General features: G+C 41.6%; 1 protein-coding gene across 1 annotated transcript in view; it reads left to right on the top strand.

Annotated features, from left to right (window-relative positions):
- Nucleotides 1-540: 540 nt before the first annotated feature.
- SPEN (spen family transcriptional repressor) overlaps nucleotides 541-22681 on the top strand; it is a 95396-nt gene continuing 73255 nt past the window's right edge. The window contains exon 1 of the mRNA XM_039228990.1: nucleotides 541-896. Within this exon, the coding sequence (XP_039084921.1) occupies nucleotides 814-896 (83 nt within the window). The 5' untranslated portion in view covers nucleotides 541-813. The remainder of the gene's footprint in view (nucleotides 897-22681) is intronic.

Below are 22681 nucleotides of genomic sequence, written 5' to 3' on the forward strand. Positions count from 1 at the left end.
CCTGTTCTGACACTTTCCCAAGCAGGCGGGGATCTAACTGCCCGGAAACGGTCAGCTCCTGGACGAAGGGTGAGCAGGGGAAGGAGTCTTGGCTTCTCCTAGGAGGGGCACTGGCAGCCGCTTTGACACGCAGCCCTATCAAAACCAAACCCCTCTCTCTCTTTTCTTCCTCCAGACCGGCGCCTGGGACCCCCGCTCGAGGGGCTAGAGGCCGTCCCTGCCCCCGCACGCGCAGAGCCCCAAGCCTGACTGAGCGCCCGCCCCGCGGTCAGCTCCCCGCACGACTGCGCGCCTGCGCACCGGGACCCGGCGCGCGAGCGTTCCTTCCCTGCCCCGTGTTCCTCCCTCCCCCGCGCGCCTGCGCGCCGGCTGGGAGGAACTCGGCGCCTCGGCCTCGGCGGGCGGGCGGACGCGCGCGCACCCGCGGCAAGGGAGGCGGGCCGCGCGCGCCGGTGGGAAGCGTCCGGCTGCCACAGCGCCAGCTCCGTCGTAGTCGCTGCCGCCCGGGTCCCGCTCGCCCCTCCTCCCCGCTCCCCCGCCCGCCGCTGCCCGGGCGCATGCGCCGCCGGAGCGCGAGGGTCGGCTTCGGGTGTGTGGTGGCGGCAGAGCGGAGCTGCGAGGCCCGAGAGTCAGAACCTGGGGGAGAGGGATGGTCTCTGCACGGGGGGGAGCCGGAGGAGCCGCCGCCGCTGCCGACGCCACCGCCGCAGCCGCCGCCGCCGCCGCCCCGGCGCCCGCCTCCCGGCGCTGACGGGCTCGTACGAAGCCGGCGAGGGAGAACCCGCACCAGCGGTCGCCGGCACACCGCCCAGCATGGTCCGGGAAACCAGGCACCTCTGGGTGGGCAACTTACCGGAGAATGTGCGGGAAGAGAAGATCATCGAGCATTTCAAACGGTGAGTGACACGCGGCCCGTGGCCGCGCTCTCTCCTCGGGCGCTGCTGCCCGTCCGGCCCGTTGCCGGCCCCTCCCCGTGCGCGGAACTGCTGAGGGGACCCGGGCCAGACCCACGGACGGGTGCGAGGAGCGCGCGGCTGTTTGGTCGCCGCTCGGCCCGCGTCGCGGCGTTGGGCCTCAGGCCTCGGCGGAGCGGCCCAGCTGCCGTCCTCTCCTTACCTAGCGAGGAGCAGCTGGCTGTCGCCCGGCCTCCGCGGAGCCGGCGCCCGAAGGGTGCCCGCACTCAGGCCGGGTGGCGGCGGGGTCGCATCCTTGCGCGCCGCCTCCCCGGGACCCCTGCTAGGGGCCCCCCACCCCCCGCCCCGGCGCGGCCAACTCCGGTGTCCCGCAGCAACTCCCGCCCCCCGCCTTGCCGACTGACGGAAATGTCTGACCTACAGAGGGGTTTGTGCGAGAGGAGAGCTTTGACCCAGACAGAAGTCTTGGTAGGTGCTGTAGGTGCATCTCGGAAACGGGGAGACACTACGAGGTTCTGGGCATCTCTCACCGAGCGTTTACAGACCTAGAAACTAAAGGGAAATGGCAAACGCACGTTTTATTCTTTTTTTCCTTTTTTGCGCGGTTGGCTAGAGAGGATGGTGTCTGAAAATAAGTTGGTGCGCCTAGTTTGGCTTTTTCGCCTTCCTGGCCGCCTTCAGCCGTCTGGGGTCCCCGGGCGAGGAGGATGGTGGGGACCGGGGGCTTTCCAGGGAAGGCCACCTCAGGCAGGACGGAGCCCGAAAGCCTCGGGCTCTGCCTCCGCGGCCGCGCCGGGGGAGCGCCGAGGGGCCGCCTGTGAAAGGGGGAGATTCCCTCCCACCCAGAGTCCTTCCCTCGGTGGCTAGGAAGACGCAGGTCTTTTAAGATTAGAACACGTAGCTTCTTTTTTTAAACTTCCCAGATTATGTTTTGTGTGTGAAATATAGGGATCGGTGTTGTTTCTGATGTATCTTCTACAGTAGCGTCTGAGCGCTTGCTCTCTTTGTGAAATCCGTGTGTACCGTAACGGACAGAGTCCTCGGGATCCAGTACGGAAAGTGACGGCTGGCTTAGGCTTGGTGCAAAATTAGGACTGTAGCAGAGCTGTGATTGTCTTCGAAAATTCCTGGATCTTCCGATATTCAAAACCCTGAAAGATTTTAAGTTTGGTTTACTCTTCATTCCCCTTACTATCTGGGGAGTGAAGGAAATTATGGAGCGCCCTTATTCGTGAGTCACCATGGGAAAAATAGATTGCGTCGCTTGCTCTTGAGCAGCTTGGATAGGGAAATGGAAGCAGAGGCGGCAGCGCTCCACTCTGTCTTTTAAATGGAGGATCATTGATTCTGTTGGTGGTTGCTGTTACTGGGGTATTAAATCTTCACCGCCGGAGCGCGCGTCTGCGCGTGTCCGCGTGTGAAAAGGAGCCGGCAATAGTGAGGCCATTCATAACCTGCTAGAGCTGTCCCAGGCAGGGCTGGGGGAGGCGCGCTTCCAGGGACTCTCCCGGTGTTTACTACGTGGTGCTGAGAAACCAGGCAGGGCAAGGCCGGGAGCAGAAACTCACCTCTGGCCCTCGTGATAAAGGGGAGCGAGACCTTGGGCTCAGCTGGGAAGCAGATGGGAAGTTTCTTTCCCTGGCGCTGCTCCACCCATTGCCCCCACCCACAGCCCCAGTAGCTTCAGTGCTTTAGTGGGAAGATCGTTTAGGTGCAGATTATTGGAGTGGAAAAACCACTTAGATGTGGTCACTTTTAACTCCGGGTGGACTTTGTCTGTAGGTCCCTGCCTGGGAAATTCGTCTGTGCCGACGTGCAAACACGTGCATTGCAGCATTCGCTTTGCTCCTCAGTGTTCTGTGGCCAGACGTGTCATTTCGTATTATGCACATTCCAGAGACGTTGCATGCCTCCTGCAGGGACTGTGAGACCTCTCAAGATGAGGGGTTAGGGAAAGGAAAGAGGAAATCGTCCAGGGGAGTTTGGGGGAGATTTTTAAGTGGTTGGTGCTGCGGTCCGGCTTGTGTGAATGACTTTCTAAAATGGCGGCCAGGACCCACTTTATGTGGGAATCAGCAGAGCAGATCTCAGAATGCACAGAGGGAGGAGGGGGCGGAGGATGCGAGCTGCCTTCGAAAGCTGAGGTCTGGAGGAACGTTACTGTATTAAAGAGGGCTTAGCCGGCCCGCGGCTCACCACAGCGTTTAAAGGAGTATCTCACCCATTAAAGAGCAAAAGCAGATGCTACTGATAAAAGCAGATTATTTTAAAACTAAGCAGACCTGTGTGCCCACCAGACTCCTTTATTTTAAAAGCGATATTTAAAAACTTTAAACAAATGTACTTAGTTCTTTAAATAGGCATTGCATTCGTACCGGTTTAAAAGAGTAAAGGTTTATAGAGAAAAATTTCCCCTTTACCCCTGACCTCGGGATTCCCAGTTCCCATCCTCCCACTTCCCAGTGACAGGTAATCTCCATTTCTGGTTTCTTGTTTATTCTTAAACATGTACAAGAAGTGCTTTTGCTTCTCCAGCTGTGGAGCCAAATGGACCCTGTTTGGAGGAATTCAAAGCCTTTTATCCCTATTGTAGAAAATGTTTTGTAAAACGTGTGATTGCTACCGGGAGGAAAATGAAATTTGAGGGATAAAAAGATGGTTGTACCAGAATGACAGCTCTTCAAGAAAATTTAAGGATATTCACTTCTGGTGTTTTCTAAAAATCAAAATGCGAGAAACGCTGTAATACTTTTTACCAGCTTTTAGTGGTTTCCCTAGCTAATTACAACATTAGCTAATAAGTATTTTACAGGATTAAGAAGTGTATACTGGGAATACATTATATAAAATGTTTTCAAAATGATTATTCTTGTAACAGTAATTAGGCTTTTGTAGTAAATGGTTTTGGGGGTTTTTGTGTGTGTGGGTTTTGTTTTTGTTTTTTTGGTTTTTTTTTTAGGATTAAGACAGTTCAGTGAGCCAGCAGAATAGGGGTACTTTGGGGGGGGGGCTGGGGTCAAAATAAAATCTTTTCTTCTAATTATTTACATTTCGATCTGTGTTTTTGGTGAAAAATAGATTGAGGTAAGGATGCTGATCTGGCTTTTTTATCTTCCGTACTAAAGAATGACCAAATCTTTAAAACGTAATCAGAGCATTTTCAAAATTTGGCTTTACCTTCTTGCAGTAAGAATACATTTGTTGTGTTCATTATCTTTACAGCTTTTAATATGCTGGTTGAAAAAAATTAAATGAAGACTATTTCTGAATCAGATTTTAGTTAACAAAGATCTATTGCTGGGACTGAATTTGCACAATAGAGAAAGTCCTTTCCTTTGTATGTTAGCTGGGTGGAAGGGGGAAGGGAGGAGTTACACAACAATTGGTTGCTGTCTTTTAGTGTAAGAGAGAGAGGTGTATGCAAAGATGATTCCCTGAATTAGAATGAGCAAACAAATAGAGCCCTTTAAAGAATATAAATTTCTCTATGTCTTATTTGCGGGTTAGAGAAGTAAATCGCATATTCAGGTTCTTTCCATCTCCAGTTACTGAGAATATGTTAAAGATTGTGCAGATATAGAGCAGGGTAGTAGCTTATGTAAAAATTTTGTCAAAGAATGAGACCTATTTAAAAAGTATTTTCGTTCTGCTTATTTCAAATGTCTTCTTACAGTGGTTTTCTGAGTTTAAATATCTGGAATGTATGTTGTGTGTTACATGTATTTGGATATCTTTACTTTTGAGACACAATAAAAATACAGTGAAAGAGTTTCCATTTCTTTAGTATTCTATAACTAAATATATTTTTAGACTTAAAACAAATTTGACTCACCCTAGCCTTACATCATTGCTACGTCATTTCTTTTTTAGAGCCTAGCCAGTTTCTATGTAGACACATCTCTGATTTTGAATGCTATAATTTTGATAATCTATTTTCATGATGGGCGTTTGTACATTTTAAAAATAAAAAAATCAGTTATCTTGAGAAATAGCATTAAAAATTAATATAGAATGCTTGAAATGTTGTTTTTTTATTTCCTGAGTAGACTGTCTCTGGCAGATTGGAGGACAACAAGGCTCAGTGCCTGGAAGAATGGTGGTGGTTGGCTTGTGTAGGGGCACCTTTTCCAGCTGCCTTTCCTGTACTTTTGATTGCTCAGGCTTCGTATTGTTTGGTATATGCTCATGAAGAGATTGCAGGCTTGGTTAATGAGACATTTTTAATCTTGTGAGCACTCATGCTTTGGGAAAATTTATATAGAAGTTATAAAGATAGTGGTAATATGAAAGTTTTTCCAGATAGTCTTTGAAATTTTGAAATTTTGCTTAAATTAAAAAAAGATGTTTGCATCTTTCACTAGTCTGTGGAAACTAGTATATCCAATTGGAGATGGTGTATTTCTCTGTTACTTTTAAAAATTTAGCATTTGAGATGTAGTTAACTAGTCCACAGCATTTAGAGTAAGCATTGTAGGCTGCAATACCTTCATTATATGTATTTATTAGAATTGGGCTCCTCAATTTCCTTATTGGGTGATTTGAAATAAAGGTTCAAGCCTTTGAAACCAACATATATTAATTAGCCTGCTGAACAAGGAGATAAAACAAAGTATATTTTTCTATAGTTAAATTTCTAACCTTCACTACTTTATTTTTACTTATTATTATTTGCCTTAGAGCTATTCATGTTGTGAGCGAAAATAGCATACTCTGTTGTGGAAACCAGTTAGAATGTTTAATTATTTTATTAGAAACCATATAATTTTTGTGTACTATCGAATTGGTTTTCAATGTGTGGAAATGTGCTTTGCCACGAAAAGATGATCTCGGTTTCATTCTAAAGTATTATAACATTCAGGTTTTTCCCCCCTTCATATGTCTGTGTCTGCTAAGTTGAAAATTGTGAACATCTAAAAAAAAACCACAAAGAAATATCTTTATACAATACTAACTTAAATTTAGTGAATTCTTGGATTTAAGGAGTTCCTGTTGGGTATAGAGATGAATTGAAATTGAGCACAGTTAAAGATTTTTATTATAGGGGCGCCTGGGTGGCTCTGTTGGTTAAGCATCTGACTTCAGCTCAGGTCATGATCTCGCAGGTCCGTGGGTTTGAGCCCTGAGTCCGGCTCTGCTGACAGCTCAGAGCCTGAGGCCTGCTTCAGAATCTGTGTCTCCTTGTGTCTTTCTGCCCCACCCCCACTTGTGCACGCTGCGCGCACGCACACACACACACTCTTTCTCTCAAAAATAAACATTAAAAAAATATTTTTTTATTATATAAGGAATTGTTCTGGTTCTTAGAGTTAAGAAAAGTTTGTGGGAACATTTAAATGGGAAATACTTACATTGCTTATCCTATTGTTTGTTTTGGGTGCTAGATTTTTAGTTCAACATTAACCTGTAGAGTTATATATAGGTCTTTGTGTCTATGTATTAAATGCAGGTTTTGGGTTACTTGAGAGTTTTGACAAATGGAATGAAGATTTTCTTATTATAACTTGTATTGACTTTTACATTCCTATCATGTTTACACACAGTGTATGTACTTTTATCTATAATACATTTATAGTTTCTTAAAACTGATTTTTTTAACCTTCCCCTCATTTTATTCAGTTTGGAAACCAGAATATTTTAAACATTTTTTTCTTCTTAAAAACATTTTGTATTTTACAAAATGACATTTGGTATATAGTGATTTGTTCCTTTTGTAAATCATTAAATTAGTAGGTAGTAAATTTTTTTGTCTCAAGCATTAATTTTTATTCAGGCATTAAAAAAATTCATTTTTGAGAGAGGGAGGGAGAGTCAGAGCACAAGCCGGTCAGAGAGAGAGGGAGACACAAAAACTAAGGCAGGCTCCAGGCTCTGAGCTGTCAGCACAGAGCCTGATGCGGGGTTCGAACCCGTGAACCATGAGATCATGACCTGAACTGAAGCCTGAGGCTTAATCAGCTAAGCCACCCAGGTGCCCCAAGCATAAATTCCTTCTTGATGTTTATTTTTGAAAGAGAAAGTGCAAGTGGGGGAGGGGCATAGAGAGAGGGAGACACAGAATCCCTAGCAGGCTCTAGACTCTTGAGCTGTCAGCATAGAGCCCCATGTGGGGTTCAGACCTACAAACCGTGAGGTCGTGAACTGAACCAAAGTCGGATGCAGAACCAGCTGAGCCATCCAGGCGCCCCCAAGCATTAATTTTTAAAAATTATGCACGTTCTGGAGTAAAGGCTCTTTTGTATTCAAGATTACTTAAAAGTCACCTTGGATTTAAAGGAAAGATTTTTTTTTTTGTAAGTTTATCACTTTATTATGTCAAAAGGGTATTAAAGTCTTTGATGAAAACTAGTACCATCTTGGCCAGAGTTTAGGAGGAGGTACTTAAACCTGGATGAGAATATAACTTTATTTTAATTAACTTCTTATGAATTTAATGTTTCCTTCAAGAAACTAGTATCATGGGATTATTAACATGGTAGTATGAATAGTACCTGTGATTTCACTAACGCAAATCAAATGTGTTTTCATATTTCACCTTACATTTGTTGCAGAGGATTCTTTTTCACTTCCCCATTTCTGTGTTTGTGAATCATTTATGCTCATCACAATTTGGAAACTAAAGTAGCTATTAGACCTGCTGCTAGATACTTTAATGCATTAGTAAAGATGCACGTACATTACTAATTTATAGCGTAAAAGTTTTACTTTGGAGAATTTTGAACATATACAAAAATAGTAAATGAATCCCACATACTCCTCATTCAGTCCCAACAACCATCAGTCGTGGCCTACCTATCCTGCCTTATGAAGAAATATAAAGCAAAGGAGGGGATGGAGAGTCATGGGGGTGGGGGGAAGAAGTAAGGCCTCTTTGAAAAGATGGCGTTTGATACATCAGAATGAAGGCCTGTTCACACTTAGATCCAATTCTTTCCTACCAGTGTTATTTTTCTTCTTTTGTAATTTATTTTGAAATAGTTCATCAATGGTACAAAGAATTCTCACATCCCTTTCACCCAAATTCCCTGATTGTCAGCATTTTGAGACATTTACTCCATTAACCTCTCTCTCTTTTTATAAATGTTTATTTATTTTTGAGAGCGAGCATGAGCAGGGGAGTGTCACAGAGGGGGCAGAGGATCAGAATCTGTCTGCATAGAGCATGAGCCGTGGTATCGTGACCTGAGCTGAAGTCAGATGCTTACCCGACTAAGCCACTTACGTGCGCCAGTCTTACCTTGGTATTCATGTGCCTCCTAGTCTTACATAGCATAGATCTTTCATTCTGCAGAATGACCCTCCACATGAGCCTAGCCAGCATCCCCTCCTGACCAGATCATGTCATGCATTTTTGGCAGGAATGCCACAGAAATGATTCTGTGCCTTTTTCATAGTAATCTATAAGGAGACAAACAATATGGATCCATCCCACCACTGGGGATATTATTTGAACTTTGCTCATCTAGTCAAATTAATGTCTTTACTATTCTCCCTTTATATTTGATTAGCATTTTATGGGGAGATAGTTCACTATTATAGAGATAGTCTCCCTTTCGTTATCAAGCCTATAGCCACTAGCCTTAGTATCTAATGATAACTCTTGCCTATATTACGTACTGCTGTGATTTCTTCTATATTTAGTCTCCTGTAGACACAGACTTTCCGTGTGTGTGTAATACTCATGCTTTCAATTTTTTTCAATTGAGTTTTGTCCAGGGTTTATTTGATACCCTAATTGTTCTAGATTTGGCCAGTGCAAGCTTCTTCAAACAGGCTACTGTGTCTCTCTGATATCTCCCCATCATTTATTAAACATTTATTTCAGGCACAACAAAGGCTTATCATGTACTTTCCTTGCCTCAGTCCTGTAATCAGCCATTTCTCCAAGAAGTCCTGGTTCTTTTTAGTGTAGGATGGTATTTAGAAACCAAAATCTGGATGCTGAATTTACCCTTGGCTACAGAGCTAAGATGATGTGTTGTGTGTATGTATCTGTATCTGTGTATATATATGTTTTCATATGTATACCATATCTGAACCTCAAGGTCAGATTGTTAAAAACGTTCACATGCTCCAGTACACAAGGCTTCTTTCTAACCTTCCACTTCCAAGTTTTTCTTTCTTTCTTTTTTAAATGTTTGTTTAATTTTGAGAGAGGCAGAATGTTAGCAGAGCAAGAGCAGAGAGGGAGGGAGACAGAGAGTCCAAAGCAGGTTCCAAGCTGCCAGCACAGAGCCCAATGTGGGGCTCAGATTCACAAACCGCAAGATTATGACCTGAGCAGAAGACCCGATGGAGCCACCTAGGCACCCTGTAAATTTTTTCTACTCTCAATATATTTACTTATTTGCCCAATTATGTTTCCAGTGTAGCTCATATCCAGACACCACCTCTAGGCACATTTCTTTGGAAAACCAATATTTGGGGATGAGGGACAAGGAAAGAAGAAAGGTAGGACTGAAAGTGGCTTGAATGTTTTTGTCCTTAATTTTTTCTGTCATAGGAGACAACTTGTGGATGAACAGATATACCTGCCTCTAGTTTAAAGCCGATATGGAGCTATCCCACTCTTAAAAATTTTAGCTTTGGTTCTAGTTCTACCACTGACTTTGTGACATGAGGTTAATCACTGGATCAGTCTGAGCTTTATTATATGTTAGGTCACATAGAAGAGTACATAGGGAGAAAGGAGCTTGTTAGGAATAATATTAGGAGTTATCATTGCTTCATTTATTAATTTTGTCCAGTTACTCACTTTGTGTGGTATCTCGGCAGAATTTTGCCCTGGCCCTACCTTCCCCCAAACCTCATGGACTTGAACATTTTTTAAAAAAATTGAATTATAATTGATGTATTATTTGAAACTAATTATGCTATATAACATAATGATTCGATACTTCTATATACTTAAATATGGCCACCACATTAAGTCTAGTTAACACTTGTCAGCATACATAGTTACAAAAAAATTTTTTTTCTTCTGATGAGGACTCTTTATTTTGAAGATTTTATTTTATTTTTCTTAAAGTGTTTATTTGAGGGGAGGGAGTGGGGCAGAGAGAGCGAGTGAGACAGAGGATCCCAAGCAGGGATTAGCACAGAACCTGGCACAGGGCTTGAATCCCAAGTAGCACAGAGCCTGGCATGGGGCTCAAACTCAAAACCTGTGAGATCATGACCTGAGCCAAAATCAAGAGTCTCTTGCTTAACTGAGTCTTGATACATCCCCATGACTTTTTCTAACTAGGAGTTTGTACCTTTTCACCTCCTTTCACTCAATTAACCTGTTTGCCCATTCCCTCTACCCCCCACTCTATTCTCTGTATCTATGAGCTTCTGGTTTTTACGTTTTTAAGATTCTACATGTAAATAATACCATAATGTTATTTCTCTTTCACTGACTTAGTTCATTTAGTATAATCCCCTCAATGTCCATCCACATTGTCTCAGATAGCAAGTTTCCCTCTTTTTATGGCTGTATAGTACTCCATGGTGTATATATGCACTATCTCTTCTTTATCTGTTCTTTAGTCCATGAATACTTAGGTTGTTTCCATGTGTTGGCTGTTATAAATTAGATTGCATTTGGGGTGCCTGGGTGGCTCAGTCGGTTAAGAGTCCAACTTGAGTGCAGGTCATGATCTCATGGTCCCTGGGCTCGAGCCCTGCATCAGTCTCTCTGCTGACAGCTCAGCCCCTGGAGCCTGTTTCATTTAAAAAAAAATTTTTTTTTTTAATGTTTTATTTGTTTCTGAGGGAGAGAGAGAGAGACAGCGTGAGCAGGGGAGGGTCAGAGAGAGAGGGAGACACAGAATCTGAAACAGGCTCCAGGCTCTGAGCTAGCTGTCAGCACAGAGCCTGACATGGGGCTCGAACCCACGAGTTCATGACCTGAGCCGAAGTTGGATGCTTAACCGACGGAGCCACCCAGGTGCCCTGACTGGAGCCTGTCTCAGATTCTGTGTCTCCCTCTCCCTCCGCCCCTCCCCAGCTCGTGCTCTGTCTCTCTCTGTCTCAAAAATTAATAAATGTTAAAAAAAATTTTTTTTAAGTAATAAATTATGTTGCAGTGAAAATGGGGATGCACATATTTTTTCAAATTCGTGTTTTCATTTTCTTTGGATAAATACGCAGAAGTGGAATTGCTGGATCATGCGGTAGTTCTATTTTTAATGTTTTGAAGAACCTTCATACCATTGTCTATAGTGGCTGCAGTCAGCTTTATTTTTCTCCTCCCTCTTTATACTCTTGGTCCTCATCCAGGGGTTCCTTAATTAGTTAAGACCCTTATTCTTTGGCACAGGGAATGGTGGAGTTTGTTTTATTTTGAAGTAGATTCCAGACGTCTTAGCCATAAACATTTCAGTATTTATATCTATAAGGTAAGGAAAGTATGACGATCTCTATTCCTATTTCAAATACCCAGTCAGTATTCACATTTGTAATTGTTTTAAGAATCTTTTTTTTTTTTTTAACTCTGGTTCTATGTAAGGTACACAAATTATAATTAGCGATATGTAATTTTAAAAAAATTTTGCTGAAAAAATTTAAAGGGGAAGGGGCACCTGGCTGACTGAGTTGGTGGAGCATGTGACTCCTGATCTCAGGGCTGTGAGTTCAAGCCCCACACTGAGTGTAGAGAGTACCTAAATAAATAAACTTTAAAACGTTTTATTGAGGGGGCGCCTAGGTGGCTCAGTCAGTTGAGTATCTGACTCTTGATTTTGGCTCAGGTCATGATCCCAGGATCATAGGATCAAGCCTTGGGTCTGGCTCCATGGAGCCTACTCCGTATTCTCTCTCTTCCTCTGCTGCTCTCCCCTGCTTGTGCTTGCCCTCTCTCTCTCAAATTAAGAGAAAATTTTTATTAAAAAATGCTCTTTATGAAAACAATTTTACTTAATGTTTACTTTTGACAGAGAGAGGTAGAGTGTAAGCAGGGGAGGAGCAGAGAGAGAGGGAGACCCAGAATCAAAAGCAGGTTCCAGGCTCTGAGCTGTCAGCATAGAGCCCCATGCAGGGTTTGAACCCAGGAGCCGCGAGATCATTATGAGCTGAAGTTAGATGCTCAACCGACTGAGCTACCCAGGCACGGTTTAATTTATAGTAAAATGTACCTATTTTAAATGTAGAGCTTGTAAAATTTTGAGAATCGTAGGTATTGTTTGTAACAACCACCACCACTGTAGTCATGATACCATAGTTTATTTCCTTATTTTTCTTAAGTTTATTTATTTTGGGGGGGGGAGGTGCAGAGAGAGAGGGAGATAGAATCCCAAGCAGGCTCTGTGCTGTCAGTGCAGACCCTGACATGGGGCTCAAACCCATGAACTGTGAGAATATGACCTGAGCCAAAATCAAGAGTCTCATGCTTAACTGACTGAGCCACCCAGCTACCCCTCCGTTTATTTACTTATTAATGAACATTTTGACAATTGAAGTCTTTTAATCTATAGGTTTTTTAATTTTTATTTTAGAGAGAGAACACGAGTGGGGGAGAGGATGGGGTGGGAGAAGGTGAGGAGGAGAGAATCCCAAGCAGGGTCCATGCTCAGTGCAGAGCCCGACTTGAGACTCAGTTCTACGGCCCTGGGATCATGACCTGAGCCAAAATCAAGGGACGCCTGGGTGGCTCAGTTGGTTAGGCACCTGACTCTTGATTTCAGCTCAGTCATGATCTTGCAGTTTGTGGGTTTGGTCCCCGCATTCAGCTCTGTGGTGAATGCAGAGCCTGCTTGGGATCTGTGTCCCTCTCTCTGCCACCTCCCCCCCCCCCCAATAAATAAATAAACATTTTAAAAAAGATTTAGAGAATTTAAAAAAGTCAAAATCAAGAGTTGGATGAACAACTGAGTGAATCACCCACGTGCCCCTAATCTGTGGGTTCAGTTTTTTTAAAAATATTATTTATTTTTTGAGAGAGAACATGTGCAAAAGCAGGGGAGAAGGCAGAGAGGGAGAGAGAATCCAAAGCAGGCTTCAAGCTGTCAGCACAGAATTCAACATGGGGCTCGAACTAACCAACTGTGAGATCATGACCTGAGCAAAACCAAGAGCAGTTCATTTAACTGACTTGAGCCACCCAGGTGCCCCGCTAATCTATAGGTTTTGTTCTTCTTTTATGTATGTTTAGTTTTTTGAGAGAGAGTGCGAGCAGAGGAGTGGCAGACAAGGAGACACAGAGTCTGAAGCAGGTTCCAGGTTCTGGGCTGTCAGCACACAGCCCAATGCAGAGCTTGAACTCATGGACTGTGAGATTGTGGCCCTGAGCTGAAGTCGGAGACTTAACCGATTGAGCCACCCAGGGGCCCCTAATCTATAGGTTTAATCTGGCTCTCTACTTACAACTTCATTTGTTGCTAACCAGGTTGATTGTTCTCTGCAGTTTCTCGCTATGTGAATTTTGCTGATAACATTGTTGTCCCTTGGTATATGTTAATATCACCTTTTGTCCTCTGATTTTTTTTTTTAATGTTTTTAATTTATTTCTGAGAGAGACAGACAGACAGCATGAGCAGGGGAGGGTCAGAGAGAGAGGGAGATACAGAACCTGAAGCAGGCTCCCGGCTCTGAGCTAGCTGTCAGCACAGAGCCTGATGTGGGGCTCGAACCCACGAACTGTGTGATCATGACCTGAGCCGAAGTCGGACGCTTAACTGACTGAGTGAGCCAGGCACCCCTGATTTTTTTTTTTTTTTTTATCGATAGGACTATTTAAAAATATTTTAATAGGGGCACCTGGGTGGCTCATTTGGTTAAGTGCCCAAGTTATTAGCTCAGGTCATGATCTCAAGGTTTGTGAGATGGAGCTCCATGTCCTCTGCTAACAGTGCAGAGCCTGCTTGGGATTCTCTCTCTCTTCCTTGGGATTCTGCCTCTCCCCTGCTCACTTTCAGAATAAACTCTTAAAAATAAATACAAATATTTTGATATTTTATTTCAATATAATGGGTTTTCTTATTCACTTTATTTTAATTTTAATAATACTATTCTAAGAAATGATTTATACCTATCCCCAGAACATCGAAGCATTCCAGGGAACAAAAAGGTTAACCATTGGTTTAAATTTTTTTTAACATTTTATTTTACTTTTGGGGAGAGAGAGAGGGAGATACAGAATCCAAAACAGGCTCCATACTCTGAACTGTTGGCACAAAGCCTAATGTGGGGCTCGAACCTACAAAGTATGACTGTGACATGAGAAGTTAAGATACCCAACAGACTGAGCCACCTAGGTGCACCAAGATACATTGTTTTAAACAACCCATTAGATTAAGAATAGAATACTAGGAGCATATTAAACTACTTTTTTTTTTTTAAAGTTTCTTTATTTTGTGTGTGTGTGTGTGTGAGAGAGGGAGAGGGAGGGAGGGAGGGAGGGAGAGAGAGAGAGAGAGAGAGAGAGAGAGAGAAAGGGTAGGGGAGGGTCAGAGAGAGACTCCTAAGCAGGATCCATGCTGTCATTGTGGAGCCTGACACAGGGTTCAAACCCACAAACTGAGATCAAGAACTGAAATCGAGAATCTGACATTTAACCCACTGAGCCACCCAGGTGCCCCTTAGGTATTGATTTTACTTTTGACATAGGTTGAGCTGAAAAAGGTAAAATCTCCAAAAAAAGTTTTGACTATAAAACAGATAGTGTCCTATGAATAGCTTGAATCCCACCCCTGATTTCTCTGTTGCATTCTTAGTGATTAGGATTGCTGTTTTTATCATGAGTTGTTTTGTTTTTCAGTTTTTATATTCCCTTCTTCTTACTCCTAGTCCTAGCCTAGGAATAATGGAATCTTTAGATTTCTAAGGTTCCTTTTTAGTCAGGTTGAATTCTTTCAATGATATAGTTACTGACTTCTATTGGTGGGCCAAGCTTTAATCAGAGAAAACTAGGTTTGCAAAAATCTCAAGTTTATAGAAAGCACTTTAAAATTCAGTTAGTGTGTGATGCTGTATATAAAATAAGATGCTGTAAGTCTTCAGTAACACATATATTATCTAAAGTGGGTATGTTTAATTTCTCCCAGAAACTCAGTGGGTTGATTTATAAGATTCCTAGGGTCTTTCCGGTTTAAGAAATCTTGTTATAGTTGTCATTCTTCATTACACATAAAGGTCACTGGAATGCTATAAAGGTTTAAAAAGTATACGTTAAAGTTCATTTGGATTATAAAAGAGTTTAATATCTACAAGTAGTGTTGTATCCATTATACAAAACATTGGTGTATCAGTTACTTTGAAATGAATCATTCTGCTAACCAGTTTATGCTCCTCCATCAAAAGTAGCCTTTCTGGGGTGCCTGGATGACTCAGTCAGTTAAGCATCCAACTTTGGCTCAGGTCCAAGTTTGACTCAGGTCATGATCTCGTGGTTCATGGGTTCGAGCCCCATGTCGGGCTCTGTGCTGACAGCAAGCTCAGAGCCTGGAGCCAGTTTCAGATTCTGTGTCTCCCTCTCTCTCTGCCCCTCCCTTGCTCTCTCTGTCTCTCTCTGTCAGAAATAAAAACATTTAAAAATAATAATATAAAGGGGCGCCTGGGTGGCTTAGTCGGTTAAGCGTCCGACTTTCGCTTAGGTCATGATCTCGCGGTTCGTGGGTTCGGGCCCCGCGTCGGGCTCTGTGCTGACTGCCAGCTCAGAGCCTGGAGCCTGTTTCAGAGTTTGTGTCTCCCTCTCTCTCTGACCCTCCCCTGCTCACGCTGTCTCTCTCCCTCTCTCCTAGAAATAAATTAAAAAAAAAATTAAAAAATAATATAAAAGCCTTTCTGGGTCAAGACTTAAGTGGTATTTGTAAAGTTTTAAATAGTTTTAAATTATGTTGCAGTTAATTTTTTAGATGGTGTATATGTTTTATTACACTAATCTGAAGTATAGGGATATACTCCAATTTTTCTTATCACTAACACCTCTCTATTTTTCTTGTGAAGTAGCCCTTTCCACAGTGGTTTTTGACAGAGATCATCCTTTTCAGCACAGGATTGCTTTGTCATTCTAAAAGTAGATGTATAAAAGGAACTTTCATCACAGCTTTGGGTCTCACAGAGTTATGACATTTGATTTCCCTTGTGTTAATCTTACTGGAAATTTTGTTTTAAAAATGTTTTTCTGAGTTTTTTCTCAATATTTTATTGTTTCTAAATGACTTATTGTTTGTAGAAATAGCTTTTTAGTTTCAGATTTATCAGATTAAAATGTTGACTGGGTAAGTTGACATACTTAATACAATGATTGGCGTGGAGACTAGTGACTTTTTTTTTTTTAATATGATAGGATTAATTTCATTCCAAAGTTCTGTATTGGGAAGCATATTTACTTAAAAGTTTATAGAACAATAGAATTGAGAAAAAAAATCTATAGACCTTTTTAAGATTGAGGAGTGATAAAGTGAGCTCATTTCCTAAATCTGAGAGTAGAGGCAGTCTTCAAAGAGTTTACAGAAATACTCATAATGGTATACAAAAAAGAATATGGAATTTATATTAACAAAAGGTGGGATCATGTTTTATCTTGTTTCTATTTTATCTTAGTAACCATATAGTATGAAATAAGGATAAAAGTCACTAGTCAAGTGAAATATTAGACATATTCATAAATTTGCCAGTCGTTTTTAAAATTATTTTATTAGGAAGTAAGTCATAAGGTTAAAAATGAATTTATCCTCAGCAGTTGTAAGTAATAGTCCTACTAAGTCAGGTAGGAAGCACGTTTTCTTTTTTCTTTTTTTATCTTTTTTTCTTTTTATAGTTTTTATTTATTTTTGAGACAGAGGAGACAGAGCATCAGCGGGGGATGGGCAGAGAGAGGGAGACACAGAATCTGAAATAGGCTCCAGGCTCTGATCTGCCAGCACAGAATCTGATGCGGGGCTCGAACCCATGAACCGCGAGATCATGACCTGAGCCGAAGTCAGACGCTTAACTGACTAAGCCACCCAGGCGCCCCTTTTTCTTAAATGTAGTAATTTGGAGGGAGGGAGGGAGGGAGAGGGAGGGAGAATCCAAGCAGGCTTTTTGCTGTCAGTGCAAAGTCCCACACACAGCTTGATCCCAGGAATGGGGAGATCACAACCCAAGCTGAAATCAAGAGGTGGATGCTTAACCCACTGAGGCACCCAGGTACCCCAGCCTGCTCTTTTTTTGGTCAGCTTGCCTTGCTCCTTTTTTCTTCACCTAACTGCTTTATTTATTGTCATTACTTTAAGAAATGGTTGATCATAATCATTTGCATTCTATTTACAATTATTCATGAGCTTTTCCCAGAAAAGTCCTGTGTAAATCAAACACATTTATGAAGTTATTCATGAATTATTGTGAGAACAAATGTCCAAAAGTTAACTTGGTGGTCATCATATTCTAGCATTGTATAAATTGATTCTCTTAGTACAGACTCCTCTGTTCTTTCCTCTAGAGAGGTACTTTGTGAATTATTTCTAAAATTGTTTAATAGATTCAGGCTTCCTATTGATCTCACCAGTAGGATCTAAAGATTATAGAATTGCGGAGTCTGGCTGTTGGAGGAGTGTGTGACTTTTTTTTTTTAATGTTTTATTTATTTTTGAGAGAGAGAGAGAGAGACAGTGTGAGCAGGGGAGGGTCAGAGAGAGGGGGAGATACAGAATCGGAAGCAAGCTCCAGGCTCTGAGCTAGCCGTCAGCACAGAGCCCGACACGGGGCCTGTACCCACGGACCGTGAGATCATGACTTGAGCCGAAGTTGGACGCTTAACCGACTGAGCCACCCAGGAGCTCCAGGAGTGTGTGACTCTTAATCTCAGCATTGTGAGTGCGAGCCCCATGTTGTATGTAAGAGATTACTTAAAAACTTAAAAAATAAAGATTATAGAATCTCTGGAATTTTTTCTTATAATTGAATAATCTTTCAGAGGTGTACATATCAGTTGAGTATTATCTTTTTGTTAAAAATTGTTGTTAAAAGTTAAAAAAATTTTAAACTCTGTGCCCACTGTGGGGCTTGAACTCAAGACCCTGAGATCAAGAGGGGCATGCTCTACTGACTGAGCCAGCCAGCCCCCCCCAAATTAATTTTACTTAGTAAATGTTTCTCATTAGATTGGTGTGAAATAACACATATGTATATGTATATTTTTTCTCTAAAGTAATGATGTCTGTAATAGTTCTGAAGAATTATGTCATTCAAGGCTTTACTGAAAACATTGCTTTTCTCATGAGTGTTAGACTCCTCAAATTTTCATGTACAGCATTCTCGGCATTCACTGTGGATTAGGTAAACAAATGAGTATAGCTTTGTTGGTTGAATTAAGTTCTTCAGTCTACAATTTTCTTAGATCCTCCTAAGTAGAACTAACAGTTTTTCATATATGAAAAGTGATCTGTGATGTTCATGACAGCATTATTCACAGTAGCCAAAAGATGGAAGCAGTCATAGTGTTATGATCCATGAATGGATAAACAGAAAACACACAGTGCAATATTACTCAGGCTTGGAAAGGAAGAAAATTCTGACCCATGCTACGAACGGATGAACCTTCACGATATTATGCTCATTGAGGGAATTCCATGTCTATATAGATTCCCTGTATGTATGCCTATTAAATTTGATTTTCACCTGTTTTAAAAAAATATGCTAAGTGAAATAAAGCAAATCTCAAAAGGATAAATACTGTATTATTCTACTTATAGCAGGTACCTAAAGCAGTCAAATTCATACAAAGTGAAATAGTGGTTGCTTTGGGTTTTTTTTACAATTATAAGCGCTGCTAAGATAAGAAGTCTTGTGTACTGTTTGCAGATACAGTCAATTACACATGCATGATCAATCCCTGTGAATGGAGTTTCTGGGGATGTGTGCTTAGTTCTTGATCAATACTATGAAATTGTTTTCCTAAGAGGTTTTTCTAATTTAAACTCCTGCAGAGAGTTTTATGAAAGTATCTATTCTACTCAGGCTAGTCCTTAGGTATTACTAATATAAGTCTTTGTTTTATGTGGTACCTTTCTTAAAATTCAGATTTTTAAAACTCGGATTTTCAAAAGTTTGAAATTGAGCACGAGCAGCTTTTTGAGTGTATTTCTTTTGTTTATTATTTGTGTGTGCATATCTTATTTATTTTTATGTAATCTCCACACCCAATGTGGGGCTTGAACTCACAACCCCAAGATCAAGAGTTGCATGCTTTATCAGCTGAGCCAGCCAGGTGTCCCCTATGTGTATGTGCATATTTAAAAAGAATTATACATTAAAATATTTTGCCTTTTTTGGGGGGGGAGCTCTGTCTCCCTTGATATGTAAGAACTGTTTGTATATTTAGGAAAACATTTTATTTCTTATGTGTTACAAATATTTGTCCCCATTTATCTTTTGACTGTATTTTGCTATTTAGAAGCTGTAATTTTTATGTGGTTTATGTGGTCTTTTTCTTTATGATTTAGAGGTTTTACTCCAGGGGCGCTGGGTGGCTCAGTTTGTTAATCGTCCCACTCTTTTGGCTCAGGTCATGATCTCATGGTTTGTGAGTTCAACTCCCCCCGCCCCTTCCCCCCCAGTCAGGCTCTGTGCTCACAGTGTAGAGCCTGCTTGCGATTTTTCCTCCCTCTTCTCTGTGCCTTTCCCCAGAGCACACTCTCTGACTCTGGCACTCGCTTGCGCTCTCGTGCACTCTCGCTCACTTGCTCTCTCTCTCTCTCTCTCTCTCTCTCTGAAAATAAATATTTAAAAAAAGAGGAATGCCTGGATGGCTTAGTCCATTGAGTGTCTGACTTCGGCACAGGTCATGATCTCCTGGTTCAGGTTCAAGCCCCACATTAGGCTCTGTGCTGTTGGTACTGAACCTGCTTCTCATCCTGTTTCCCTCCGTCTGCCCTTCCCCTGCTTGAGCGCACACACCCTCCCTCCCTCTCTCTCCCTTTCTCTCTCTCTCTCTCTCTCATAAAAAAAAAAAAAAAGTAAAAGAAAATAGAGGTTTTTACCCCATGTTGAAAGTCTTTCCTAGACCCAAGATTATACAACAAATTAATAGTTGTAGGGTTGTTGTTGGTTTTTTTTTGTTTTTTGTTTTTTGTTTTTTTGGCAGACTGGTAACAAATCAGCAAACTGTTACAAATCATTCTTCTCCTCTAGTCTTTTCCCACTCCTCCCCCCGTCCCTCCAAGTAGAGAAACGTCTCTCAGGGTATGTTTCTAGGGCTGCCTTTTATTGGGTTTAGGCATTCTTAGTCTGTCTTTTGCCATCTTTAGTAATTATTTGTACTTGGGCAAAATATACCATGATTAAAAGAAGAATATATTATTTGATTAAAAAAGAATATATTATTTAAAAATAGCTTATAAATCTACTTTCTATATAAATTTCACAGTAGATTTACTAAAAGATCTGTATCATCGTGACATGAAGGTGGCAGATATTGACTGTCAACAGTAGTGGATTACTTATCTTCCCAGTCAGGCATACTTGAAATAGAAAATGTCTTCCAAGTGTGCCCAGTTACAGGAAGCACAGCATACAGTTGACTTATATTGAGATAACAAGTGCTTGTGACTAAAGGAGATACAAAGTCTTTTGTATTAAAGGACAGTGACAGGCACTATTTTATATCTTTTTTAAAAAATATAGATGTATTTTTCTTGTGACTGAGCCAGCAAGGTACTCCTTTATTTTTTCTTTTATTTTTATTTATTATTATTACTTTTCAATTTTTTATTTTAGAGAAAGAGTGAGAATAGGGGAGAGGGGCAGAGGGAAAGAGAATCTTAAGCAGGCTCCATGCTCAGCACAGAGCCCAATGCGAGACTTAATCCCATGAGCCTGGGACCATGAACTAAGCCAAAATCAAGAGTCAGATGCTCGGGGCACCTGAGTTGTCTCAGGGTAGAGTGTCCAACTTCAGCTCAGGTCATGATCTTGCAGTTCATGAGTTAGAGCCCCACATTGGGCTTATTGCTGTTAGCCCATCAGTGTAGAGCCTGTTTCAGATCATCTGTCCTTTTCTGTCTGCCCCTCCCTTACTTATGTTCTCCCCAAAAATATGTATTAAAAAAAAGAGAGAGAGATGCTCAACAGACTGGACTACCCAGGTGCCCCATCTTTTTCTTTCAGTAAGTTTTGTTGAGATATAATCCACATTGCATAAAACACATTCTTTTAAAGTGTACAATTCAGGAGTGCCTGCCTGGCTGGCTCAGCAGAGCATGTGACTCTTTATCTCCGGGTCATGAGTAGAATTTACTTTAAAAAATACATACATACACACACCTTTTATTTATTTATTTTAAAAAACATTTTTAATGTTTTATTTTTGAGAGAGAGAGAGGGAGACAGAATCCAAAGACAGGCTCCAGGCTCTAGCTAGCTGTCAGCACAGAGCCTGACGCAGGGCTCGATCCCACGAACCGTGAGATCATGATCAGAGCCGAAGCTGGACGCTTTAACTGACTGAGCCATCCAGGCACCCCAACACATACACCTTTAAAAAAAAAAAAAAGGCATACAATCCAGTTGTTTTGAGTATAATCAGAGTCGGGCAACCATCACCACTGATTTCAGAACATTTTCATCACAGCAGAATGAAACCCTACATGCATTAGCAGGCACTCCCCATTCTCCCTTCTCCTCAGTCCCTGCAACTACTAATTTGCTTTATATTTCTACGAATTTATCTACTTTGGATGTTTCATATAGTATATAGAATTATACAATATGTGACTGATTTTTTCCACTTAGCATGATGTTTTCAAGGTTCATTCCTTTCTGTGGCCGAACTGCATTCCATTGTACGGACATACATATACATGCACATATACATACATCTATGTAAAAAATTTTTTTGTTCAAACCATTTATTGAGGCATTTCAGGGGAAGGTAGAAGGGCTGGAGGACAGTGAGATTCTGTGTTGTTGGCCAGCTGAGATCTGCCCAGCTTCACAGTCGCTGAGTGCCATATCATATACTTGTTCAGGTAATATGTTTATTTTTTAAAATAAGCTCTATACCCAACATGCCCAAGATCAAGAGTTGTATGCTCCACCAGCTAAGCCAGCCAGGTTCCCCAACCTTTGCCCATTCTTTAAAAAAAGTTTTTTTAAGTTTTTATTTATTTTGAGAGAGAAAGTAAGCTCACAGGTGGGGGGAGGGCAGAGAGAGAAGGAGAGAGAGAGAGAATCCCAAGAAGGCGCTGCACTGTCAGCACGGAGCCCCCCATGTGGGGCTAGAACTCACGAACTGTGAGATTATGACCTGAGTTGAAAGAGGCGGACGCTCAACCCACTGAGCCACCCAGCCATCCCTGCCCATTTTTAAATTGCATTTGTATTTAGGTTGAATAATAAGAGCTCTTTACCAAATACATAGTTTGCAAATATTATCTCCCTATTTTCCGTGGGTTTATATAAATTTTTGATATTTGTTTTTGGATAAAGTAAGACCATTAACTTTTATCATTGTCATGCTAAAGATGTAAGTTTATTTTGTCATTCTAGGTAATTGTTAAAATTTAAGTTTTACTTTGGGTTTTACTTTAACTGTTATAATGAAACATATATTACAAATATCTTATTTGGCTATGTCCAAATGGCAGGCATTTTGGAATAGAAGTATATGATTCTGAGTTATACACCACATTTAATGTGTTGAAATATGGGAGTATCAGTAACTGTGTAGCTTTAATATCTACCTCTGTTGATGACAAGCAATAGCTTTAATTTTAAAAGATTGGAATTGTACACTTAAAAATGGTTAAAATAGGGGCGTCTGGCAGGCTCAGTCAGTAGATCAAGTGACTCTTCATCTCAGGTTCGTG

This window comes from Hyaena hyaena, unplaced genomic scaffold, assembly GCF_003009895.1.
Source record: "Hyaena hyaena isolate Hyena2069 unplaced genomic scaffold, ASM300989v1 scaffold_35, whole genome shotgun sequence".
In the NCBI taxonomy this organism is placed as follows: Eukaryota; Metazoa; Chordata; class Mammalia; order Carnivora; family Hyaenidae; genus Hyaena; species Hyaena hyaena.